The sequence below is a fragment of the Pezoporus flaviventris genome, unplaced genomic scaffold, assembly GCF_033815535.1.
Source record: "Pezoporus flaviventris isolate CSIRO_AGI_PZ_B2104156 unplaced genomic scaffold, CSIRO_AGI_Pfla_v1 ptg000667l, whole genome shotgun sequence".
NCBI lineage: Eukaryota > Metazoa > Chordata > Aves > Psittaciformes > Psittacidae > Pezoporus > Pezoporus flaviventris.
This window is the reverse complement of record NW_026893213.1, coordinates 166,451-177,578: the sequence shown is the minus strand read 5'-3', so window position 1 is coordinate 177,578 and position 11,128 is coordinate 166,451. Positions and strand designations below refer to the sequence as shown.

The following is an 11,128-nucleotide window of genomic DNA, read 5'->3' as shown; positions in this document are numbered from 1 at the left end:
TAAAAAAAAAAAGAAAGATTTTTCTGGCATTTCTACACCCTGTGATATCTGGAAACAGCAACAAAAAACAGAACTGTGCTATGTAAAACATGAAGGATTTTTCCATAGTTTTACATGTTGACAATACTTCTATAAACTGGTTTTAAATAAAAAAAATGATGATTCTATATCCAAAAGTTGGCAGGCTTTATCTGTTATCTGTTACAGTGTTGTAGGAAGACAGGATTATTGGAATCACCAGCTATAACCCATGGGTACGGACAGAAGTTTTAAATCCATTGGCAGAAACTATAACAATATTCACAGATTGCCAAACTACAGTAAGCAGCACAAGTTCTACATATATATGTACCTTTTGGTCAAACAACAGTACCTTATAGGGAAACAAGTAAGTTACTACAACATAATACACAAACATCATACCATAAAATGGACAGATCAATTTATAATTACATATCTATAAGTTTGCTTTAGAGATAACATTCTAGAACAGGCATTTGGGAGGAAAAAATGGTTATTTGGAGGTCTTCAGAAGAAAACTGCAGTCTGGATACAGACACTCGTTATGGCATCATGCACTGAGTATGCAGTGCCAGCATTCTACTGAATTACAGTTTAACCAAGACAAATTAGAATTACCATTGCAGTGACTTTGTTTTGCTTCCATGCCTTACATTATCCTTGCTCACTTCTAGGCAGCATCATTCCTTCTAAAACAGTTCATGGTACACCCTGACCAAAGAAATCTTAATAGGAAACTACAGTTATTTGGACAAAGATAAACGTATTTATTAGGAAATAAATGTATTTCCTGTTCGAATTGGTAGCACAAAAGTATTATGTGACAAACAATCAAAAGGTCTAAAGAAAGCCTATCTTCTCTTGACTGGGTTTTAAACACATTTTAGAAGGCATCTCAGTGAAACTACATGTCAGTGGACATTGCTCTAACTGTTCAGTTTCCCCGGCCCCAGACAAGAAAAATAAATTAGAGGGTTTTTTTTAAAAAAGACAAAGACAACTAACATTAAAGGAGCACATAGTAAGTGTCATTTAGGATTATGATCCAAAGTATCAGGCAACAGTATTTCCCAGCTGTGTCCATCCTTTGTAGCCAACATCCCAAGGATGTCACTTACCACTAGCAAACACTGAAAAGCTACAAAGAGCAAATCAGGCTGAAGTGTTACTGCCTTCTGTATTATTCCTGAGCCTGCCTGCCCATAGCCCACCATCTGCTGGCTCATGCCTCCTCCCTGATGCACCCTGCCCTTTACGTGGTAGAGACCCTCTATCCAAGAGATACTCTTTGATTTGGGTAATCAAACCTTGTTCTCAAGGAGAGGCTACAGACCAGCAAAAAGCAGCTCCTTCATAGAGAAGATGGAAAAATACACCTTAAGAGCTATACCCAAAGCAGGCTCAAGATTTGGAGGTCACAGCCACCCAAGCCTCAGTTCCTGGCCTTGATGAACCAAAGTCATTACTGTGACATGCTGGTATTTTCATTTAAAGCACTCTTATTTTTCTAACTGTCATCACTGGAAAGAACACCTAGAAACACAAATTGCATGTATTCAGTAAATGCATGCCTTCCCTAGTCCATAGATGATCATGCTTCTATGATTCTACCAAAAGAATCACCTCCACTTGGTTTATTTCCCGTATTACAAATTTTCACCACTGCCCTTCACCCCCAGTATTGACAGGCTGAAAGGAGAAGGTAAGAGATAAGGCCACTGAAAGTGTCCTTCAGCTGTGTTACTGTGATTTTGTGGGCCAGCGTTACTTAAATTATAGAACAGCTGGCAGGCAGAAACTCCACAAAGGTATGCTTCATGGCTCCCCACAGAATGTGTCACCAATCTAATAAGGACCGTAGGCCCAAACATAACACGGGACATTTTGCAGAAATAAAAAATTTCTGAAGCATATGATTACTTTACAATTTAAAGACAAATACTAATTCCTGATGGAAGTGAGATTCCTGAAGTAAAGTGCAATCCTCAAGTGTGGAAAAGAGGTCAGAACATGACAAAAGATGTAAAACCACTCAGAATCTGAGTACCAAAAGTTTTCTTCCTGTTGCCTCGCAGCAGCTGACAGTAGCAGATCCTGTTTTAGAAAAGCCTATAAAGATATCTTTCTGTGCCTCCAGTAAGCATCACCTTGCACTTTATTGTTTACAATACCTAACAGATCAAGAGGTAGAGAATAATGAAAAAAAAAAAAAAAGTTAATTTATTCTTAATGATTCTTATTTTTCAATCCAGAACTCATTCTTCAACATCTGAAAACAGTTACATGTAAGTTTTGGGGTTTGGGTTTGGTTTTCCTGTGGATTTTCGTGTTTCGTTTTTTTCCAACAAAACAGAAGTCCAGCAGTTAATGATGGAATCACTTGTTCCATTTAGGGGACAGAGCGTAGCTTGCTCCCTCCCCACTTGAGGTCAGTTGTCAGATGCTCATACACTACAGAATCTCTAAACTTTGAGTTTCAGCTCAGCAATCAACAAGCCAAGTTATATATAAGTATTGATGTTTGCCAATCTACGGTTAAAATACATCAAGCATCAATGCAATCAACTCATTAGCTGTTTTTATTGAGCACCAACATACATTACTCACTTTTCAATTCTTTGATTAAGCAACGTATTACCTGTATTCCCAGTCTATCAGCTGATTAGCTCAATAATACTGATAATCTTCTCAAGTCAAAAGAGCTGGGAGGGAAAGTAACTGAGCAGACTCACTTTACTCTTTTTGTGTATAACATCAATACGCTAAACTACTAGCAATACACTCCAGCAAATGAAAATTAGAATGTGCTAAGTTAGAGAGTAATTTTAACAAAAAAGTCACAGCAGGTCATTAAAATGTCCCTTAATTGTCTCTGGATCATACTCCATCACCCTTCCACAACCTTCCTGGCACACTGAGATTTTAAATCTCTTCTGACTGATGTAAGAACCAAGAACAGAATTGAAGTGTGATTGTCACATACAGCATCTGAATGCCAAAGGTCAAAATAGCTTACTGGTATGCTGGACCACTGTTCCAAATTTTATACCATTTCTGTCCCTTGGTTATTGCCTGACATGATTTAACAACTGTAATTCCTTATTTAACAATGTCAAAGGTTTTTGGGAAATTGACTGTATTTCACCAACGATATATTTCTTCTTGATGACAGAGTGGTTAAAATGATTTTAAACCAAGACAGCAAAATAAAGCAGTAATAAAATCAATAAAAGGTGCTTAAAACATTCCTTCTATTAGGTAATGGCATTTAAAATATCCGTAGCTTGTAATGGCACTTAGGATATGCCCAAAAATCAATGAGCTAAATTACTTATTGAACTAGTTAATTTGAACATTGAGTTTTATATGTATATTGATAAAACAGGCGACAAGAACACCGGCTGTACCATTATTTCACGGTCAGAGGTCCCCCTCTGCTGGAAGAAACCTCTAAAAACTCGAGCAGAAATTGGTTTTAAAAATAAGCCTAAAGGATGTAACGTCCAAAAATATCCACGAGAGGTCCCCAGTTCTCGTAGAGTTTGTAAATGGATGCTGCTCTTGCTGAACGCTACATGTAAAACGGTGCTAAACAGCAACGCAAACTATAGATTTCGTAGAATCACAGAGTGGTTTCGGTTGGAAGGGACCTTAAAGCTCATCCAGTTCCCAGCCCTACCACGGGCAGGGACACCTTCCACTAGAGCAGGTTGCTCCGAGCCCCTGTGTCCAACCTGGTCTTGAACACTGCCAGGGATGGGGCATCACAGCAGCTTTTGTGCATGGGCTCGGCTTGGGCTAAGATCATGTCACCCACCTCTCACCCGGCACTAAATTTATCTAGATTCAGGTTTGTAAATGCTGATGGCTGTCAGGGTTCCTAGTACTCACCCAGAATATAGCTATTTGGTCAGACATGAAAAATATGCAAAAAACATGTAACATGGGAAAAGTGTAGAAAATAAGGGATAACATAATGCTTTAAAAACAGTGAAGCTATCCTCAAGAATTCTGCTAACACTTTTCAAGTCAATAAGTCCTCATGGTAGACTCAGGAATAACAGCCTTAAATTCTATTTTCTTGCTAGAATTAAAGAGATGAGTTCTGTGTCTATAGATCCTATTCCTGAGGTACATAAACCCAGCTACAAAGAAGCACTCAGCTTAGGTCAGTCTGTTTCTCCTTTACATATAGGAAAGTTATACTTCAGAGAGGAAAAACATTTACAAATAGGAGACTGAAGGATGTTAGTTATGCCTACAAAACAAATAAGCCTAACACAGTCCCCTTGGAAGAAAGCAAACACTAAAGTCATGAAGATTTCTGCCTATTTATATAGGCTTTTACTACCATGGTACTGGGAACCCTGAAGTTACCTGAAGCTTTGGAAAAAGAGGCAAGGTGCGGAAGTTTTCCCAGCCCAGGTTGCAATGACTCCTGAAGCTGCAGACACAGAAGCTGACGCAAAGCACACAGCTAAGGACATCAGAATACCACCTGCAATATGCTATTAGCACTTCCACTTTCAGTCAAGATGAGAATACAGCACCCCTGCATTTTAAACCTGCAGTCTAGTGGTCATGATAAGACTGCAACACCATTCTAAGGCTGCACTCTCGGTTTTTAAAGGTCATGGTGATTAGATGTTCCTGACAACTAGGAAAAGGCAAATGCCACGCTCTTTTCCAGAAGAGCAGAGGAAGCCGGGGAAGGCCGGCCAGCTCCTGAAACCGCTTGTCCCTGGAAGCATTATGGGGCAAACGCTCTTTCTGGCCACTTAGGTGGGCAAGGGACCCGCCGGCTGTGTCCGGACGGCGCTACCCGCCTCCCTCGCACCCTTGTCCCCTCAGCCCCCGCTCAGAGGAAGAAGCCCCCGCAGCCGCCCCCCGTCAGGCGGGGCCAGCCACCGACCTGCCGCAGAGAACGGGGCACAGCACTCCCGTGCGCCCGCCCATCGCCTCCGGGCGGAGCCGCCCGACTTCCCCAAGATGGTGCCGGGCTGCCGACAGCAGGGGACGCACCTTCCCAAGATGGCGACGGCGCCTCAGCCTCCTGCGACCTCTCCAAGATGGCGCCCTCCTGCCGACGACGACCTCTTAAAGATGGCGGCGGTGGCTCCGCCCCGGCGCGGGGCAGGCTGGGAGCGGGGCTGCGCGGCGGGGAGCGGGCCTGCTGCGTGCGGGAGGAGCGGCGGTCGGTCGGGCCGTGCTGGCGGCGGAGCGGGGCCGGGTGGGCGCCATGCCGGAGCTGGCGGTGGACCGGGTGGTGGTGCACCCGCTGGTGCTCCTCAGCGTCGTCGATCACTTCAACAGGTAGGGCTGGCCGGGCGCGCGGCCCCGCCGCGGCGCTGAGTCACGGTCACGGGCCCGGGCCCGGGCCCGGCTGGGCCGTGAGGGAAGCGGCCCGGGGGAGGGGGCCCGGACCGAGCAGAACGCGATGGGGAGGAACCCCGAGCTGTGAGAGGTGCGGAGCACCCGGGCCCGGGCTGATCGCTCGGTGCCCAGCGCCGCCGGGCCTCGGTGGCGGCGGGAGCGCGGCCTGCGGGAGCCGCCCGAGCCCTCGGCCCGCTGCCGCCTCTGGTGTGTTCCGAGGGCGGTCCGGTCGGTGCCTTCCTTGGGCCCGATGAGGGCACGGAAACAACGTCCCGGTGGTCAGAACACGAGCAGGGGAGAAACGGGTTCTGATCCTAAAAGCCGGGGCTCCCGAGCGGAACATAAGTCATGGCCCCCTAAATACCTCGTGTGTAACTCGTGCATGGTTTAACTTAATTGCACTGATTGACAAGCAGTTTTAATGTCAAAACCTAAAAATCTCACAAGGCGAACGAGCCTGCTCTTGCGAAAGCGAGCTGTGGGTGCCACCGAGCAGTGTAAGCGCTTACTCACTTTTTTATAGCGCATTGTCCTGCGGAGAGGCTGCAGCGGTGCTGATTTCAGGTCCTGACGCCCTCGTGAGCTCCGTCGGACCTTGCAGCCCTCTTTCTGCATCGCTGGGTTGCAGGCTTTGATTCTGAGGGCACTAAGATGCCTTTTTCTGGATGTAAATTAACAATCAGTAATAAAACAGTCATAACGCCTCTTCTTCCCTTCCAACATGCGTGCTATTCAAGGGGCAAAGCAAGGGGTCCACTGTCACCTTCTTCCCTGAATTAGGCTTTTTGTTGTGGGAGCTCACAGCCTTTTCCATTTAGAATAGGAAAAGTTGGAAATCAGAAGCGAGTCGTCGGTGTGCTGCTGGGCTCATGGCAGAAAAAAATACTGGATGTGTCCAACAGTTTTGCAGGTGAGTTTGGGTGTCCTGCCCTTCCTCAAACCTACTGAATTATTTAAGAGCTGAATTGCATTTGGGTTTTTTTTAAGCCACTCTGGGAGAGCACAGACTGTTCCCTCCGTGTACAACTCAGCCTATATATTTACAAAAATGCTTACTGTTGTCAAAAATGTACCTATTCTGCCCAGTCTTGTGCTGCATCTTCCCTGCACACTGTGGAATGTTTCAGGAGCGGGTGTAAACCTCTTTTAAAATGCTGATGGATGTTTTGCTGCATTGGGCTTGCTGACCTCTGCCAAGTGATCAGACGCGTTCTACACAGAAAACGAATTTTTAAGTAGACTGCTCTTGATTGACAAGCTACAGAGTCTGCTGAGATATTCAGTTTATCACATCAAATATCTACGCACACTACTAAGTTACTTTGTATGTAGGAGAATTTCTCTCTGATGCTTGATGTTGCCCACCAAGGATAACTCCCAGAATGTTTTGCATTTCTTTTTTCAGTTGTGAACTGTTAGTAATGATGAGACGTTGCGTGAGAGAACATGACAGGTTAGCTTGGGCAGCAGTGTTGCACAACAGTTGAAACTGATTAAAATCCACTGTCCTTTAGCAGCCAAAGATATCCCAACCCTCAGTCTTTCTGTAAGCATCTTTATTCTGAAAGTTGGATTCTTAAATACTAATATTTTGTTTTAATCCCAGTACCTTTTGATGAAGATGACAAGGATGATACTGTGTGGTTCCTAGACCATGACTATCTAGAGAACATGTATGGAATGTTTAAGAAGGTGAATGGTAAGTTGAAGTCTTCTTGCCATCAGGGATACACTCCCAGTATCTTCAAAGACTATGGGGAATTGAATTCATAGTACGGTTGAGAGTTAACTGCTCACATAAGAAGCCACTCCATGCTAATTCCTTGCATGGCTTCACTTGCACTGATGGTTTTCCACTGGTTAATTTGTGCAGGTAGGTTTTTGTTCTTAACACATTAATTTATACCTCGCTAGTTTCCCCAAGACTCCTGACAGCTTTGTATCTTCAGAATAACTCAGATTTCAAAATGCCATTATTTCCGAAGAATTTCAGAGCTTTCTCTCTAAAATCCATTCTGTACAGATGTGCCCTGAAGTTAAAAAGTGTCTTTACCACTTAGTTTGAGCAGAATGTTCAGTCATAACTTCAGTTCCTGTGAATTTTCTTAGTCCTGAGACCAGCTGTCATTCTCATGATACAATTTGCATTTGTAGAATTTTTGCATCTCTAGGTGTCAGTTTCAAGCTGTTGCATCCTGCTGTCGGCAAAATTAATAAGTCATATTAAATAGTCCAGTTCAGTTACAAACCTAGGAACGATGTTAGTAAGTTAGATGCAGTTAGTAAGCTATGATAGGTACAATTAGTAAACTGTGTGTCACTACCCATGTCATTGCCTTGCTTGCTGGAATTTATTTCTGCCTACACATATCAGATTTTCACCCTTCCTTTCCCAATTTGATATCTGCATAAATCTTTCTGCTATTGTCTTACCACGCAGTTCTGATTTAGAATCCTTTCTGGTTTTGCTCAGCTAGAGAAAGAATAGTTGGTTGGTACCATACAGGCCCTAAGCTGCACAAGAACGACATCGCCATCAACGAACTGATGAAAAGATACTGTCCTAACTCTGTGAGTACAGCACTTCTTTGGTGGGGGGATCAGGGTCCTCTCTCTCCCTGAATCTGGGAATCCTTGGCCCCAACTTTGTGACTGGTGATGTAGCATGTTAAAGACCTGGTAGCTGCAAAAGTATTGAGGTACTCAGATCAGAGTCTTATCAAAGAACTATAGATGTCTTTTCTCAGAGCCTGGAGTTTACACCTCTGAGCAGCCAGCGTACCATTGCTCTGGAATGAAGAGCTGACGTGGGGATTTTTTTTTTCTGGTCTTTGAACGAAATTCAGCTTTCTGAAATGTTTGCTTTTTCCGTCAGGTGTTGGTGATTATTGATGTGAAGCCAAAGGATCTGGGGCTGCCCACAGAGGCTTATATTTCAGTTGAAGAAGTTCACGATGTGAGTATTCGGCATGTCTCTCTGCCTTTTCCTAGAACTGGGTTTCTGTTAAAAGATGGCCTCTAAGATTGCCTTATTTTCTGAAAGATGTACATACCATGGTGCACAGTTGCCTTTGACATACAGGATGTTGCACTCACTAGGGAGGGCCTGTGACTTGCAGCCAAAATCTGCTGACATTAGAGGTTAAACCCCAGTCATGATACATGCATTTGTAACTAAAGCTTTCATCCGCCAGTGCACTTGGAAGAAAAGTTGCCATTTGACCTGAGGAATTCAGCAACTCCAGTGGTCCATGTGATTTAGATGCTTCTTATCTGTTTCTGATGTGTCCATGGCCATGAATGAAGTCACAGACTGGAGTGCTTTTAAGATGTCGCTCATCAGCCTGTTTGCAGAAGGCTTGGAGTAATTGTATGCTTACTCATTTGTGCACCTGGCAGTGGTGGGTAGGTCAGTCAGGCATGAGCAACACTCATCACTTGCAGCACCATGCAGACAAACAACATACAGTAGTAAGTCGGCTGTAGCTTTTCATTTGCAGGTTTTTGATTTAAATTACATTCTGGATATATATATAAGTAAGTTTGACCCTTTTTCCTTTCTGAGGCATTCTCAGGTATTCAGCCTGTATATCTTTTAAACATCTTTCTTAATATCCAGTGTGTAAGTTATACTTTGTATGAGATTGTTCCATACTGGTACTTTATTTTTTTTTTCTGGAATTGTGTATGTTTCTAATTGGCTGAGAGCTAATACCAGGATGACAGCAGGTATTCTGAAATCTAATAAGGTTATGTCAGGAAAGTAAGAAATAGTTGTGATATTTAGAGGCACCTTCCATTCTACCCACCAGTTCATAAACCAGCAAAATACATCTATTGAAAATTACACAGAGTACAGGAAAGAAGAAGTTGCTCACAGATCTGTACTTGCAACAGTTGTTAACCCTCATTAAATCCAGAAAAATCCAATTAGAGCCTTTCCTCTGATTTCTTGTGAAGTCTGTATAACCACTGTGCTGGTTTCATTAGTACAGTTTCTCATACTCTAAAATCAGTGTTTTTTTAAAGGTATTGTGACTCACTTACATCCTTCTTCCCTGAGATGTGTACTGCAGTCCCCTGAGGTGTTGTTTTGACATAATTTGTGCCACTGCCTCTTCCTGATCCTGTAAACAGGCATCAGTTAATCTGACAGGGTGGCACTGCATGACCTGCCCCACCGGTCGCGTGGGGATGCCTGTGCTGGCTGGTTCACATGCGCCTTCATACCCGTGGCTCAGTCTGACCCTATCTCCTCCATCCTTGTGCCCCAAAGGACGGCACTCCAACCTCCAAGACGTTTGAGCACGTGACTAGTGAGATTGGAGCAGAGGAGGCAGAGGAAGTTGGTGTTGAACACTTGCTACGGTAAGCACCTTTAACATTCAGGTGTTCTTAAGAGGCTTGCTTAGGACCATGATCCAGTCTATCTGGTGTCCGAGTGCCAGCTTTCCCTTCAGTGTGCTACTTAAATGTTCACTGCATATTCACTTAGCAGTCTCGCCTGCCCTGTTTGTTCACTGCTGCTGAAAAGTGTGACTGCCCACTGACAGGATGATAAACAGTACATGTTCATGCGATCAAACCTGCAGGATATCACATCGTTTTTTGAGGGCTGAATGGGAACATTGCTCGTGGCTCTGTAGCTCTCTGGACAAGAGTGAGCAGTCACCCTCTGAAATACTGTTGTTTTTCTCACCCTCTCAACCAGTGCTACAAATATTATTCCAGAGAGAACATGCACACACCACAGGATACATCAGTGATCTATTGTAGATATACTTTGTAACATACAGCTGCTTGTGCTCCTTCTTTGACTGGGCACATTCATTTTGCTAGTGCTTCAAACAGATTTGCTTTTTAAGCTGGAAAGAGCTCTTAATGGGCCCAGCTGCTAATGAGAATGCAAAGTAATATTCTAATGCTAATTCCTTCTGTGGTGGGTGTTTCAGGGATATCAAGGACACCACCGTGGGCACACTGTCCCAGCGGATCACAAATCAGGTCCATGGCTTGAAGGGACTGAACTCCAAGCTTCTGGACATCAGGAGCTACCTAGAGAAAGTAGCCATGGGCAAACTCCCCATCAACCACCAGATCATCTACCACCTCCAGGATGTCTTTAACCTGCTACCAGACGTCAACCTGCAAGAGTTTGTCAAGGCCTTTTATCTGAAGACCAATGACCAAATGGTGGTGGTTTACCTGGCTTCTCTCATCCGTTCTGTGGTTGCCCTGCACAACCTCATTAACAACAAGATTGCCAACAGGGACGCAGAGAAGAAAGAAGGACAGGAAAAAGAAGACAGTAAAAAGGAGAGAAAAGATGAAAAGGAGAAAGACAAGGAGAAGAGTGATGTCAAGAAAGAGGAGAAAAAGGAGAAAAAGTAAAATGTGTAGGTTTTTTATTTGTAAATTAAAGATCCTGTAAACTAAATCACTTTGGTGCTGGATTCCTGTCTCTTGGAGGGTCACTGCTCTGCTTTCCTCTACTTTGGTATCTGCTTTTTGTGCTCATCATGACATGGCTGCAGAGATTTTTCTCAAGCAGGCAGCCGTGGGCAGCAGGCCTCAGCACCCAGCCAGGGAGGGCTGAGAAACGGGGGGAAATGTGTTGTTTGTTTAGTGCAGCACTCTTCCTCCCCAGCATGGGCCACCAAAGCATTGAGGCCAGCAGCTGAGCATTTCTACCAGGTGCTTTGTTAGGCTTCAGATGAAGTCTGGTCTTACCAAG

General features: G+C 44.1%; 1 protein-coding gene and 1 long non-coding RNA gene across 2 annotated transcripts; one reads left to right on the top strand and one right to left on the bottom strand.

Moving 5' to 3' along the window:
- Positions 1-1,188: 1,188 nt before the first annotated feature.
- LOC133264144 (uncharacterized) lies at positions 1,189-5,161 on the bottom strand. The gene is made up of 3 exons (XR_009741607.1): positions 5,044-5,161; positions 4,399-4,519; positions 1,189-1,554 (listed from the first exon to the last, which is right to left on the bottom strand). It is a non-coding gene; the product is annotated as an uncharacterized LOC133264144 (long non-coding RNA).
- LOC133264143 (26S proteasome non-ATPase regulatory subunit 7) lies at positions 5,134-10,831 on the top strand. Its single transcript, XM_061444068.1, has 7 exons — positions 5,134-5,334; positions 6,213-6,304; positions 7,001-7,093; positions 7,868-7,965; positions 8,270-8,350; positions 9,671-9,762; positions 10,347-10,831. Exons 1-7 carry the CDS (start codon positions 5,261-5,263, stop codon positions 10,783-10,785), a joined length of 969 nt encoding a protein of 322 aa, XP_061300052.1. The 5' UTR covers positions 5,134-5,260; the 3' UTR covers positions 10,786-10,831.
- The last annotated feature ends 297 nt before the right edge of the window (positions 10,832-11,128 follow it).

What these genes read in the sequence shown, in the direction of transcription:
- LOC133264143 (XM_061444068.1), top strand. Translation starts at nt 5,261, where the DNA reads ATGCCGGAGCTGGCGGTGGACCGGGTGGTGGTGCACCCGCTGGTGCTC. An exon ending in TGTGTCCAACAGTTTTGCAG is followed by an intron (nt 6,305 to 7,000) that starts GTGAGTTTGGGT and finishes TTTTAATCCCAG; the next exon opens with TACCTTTTGATGAAGATGAC. An exon ending in AATGTTTAAGAAGGTGAATG is followed by an intron (nt 7,094 to 7,867) that starts GTAAGTTGAAGT and finishes GGTTTTGCTCAG; the next exon opens with CTAGAGAAAGAATAGTTGGT.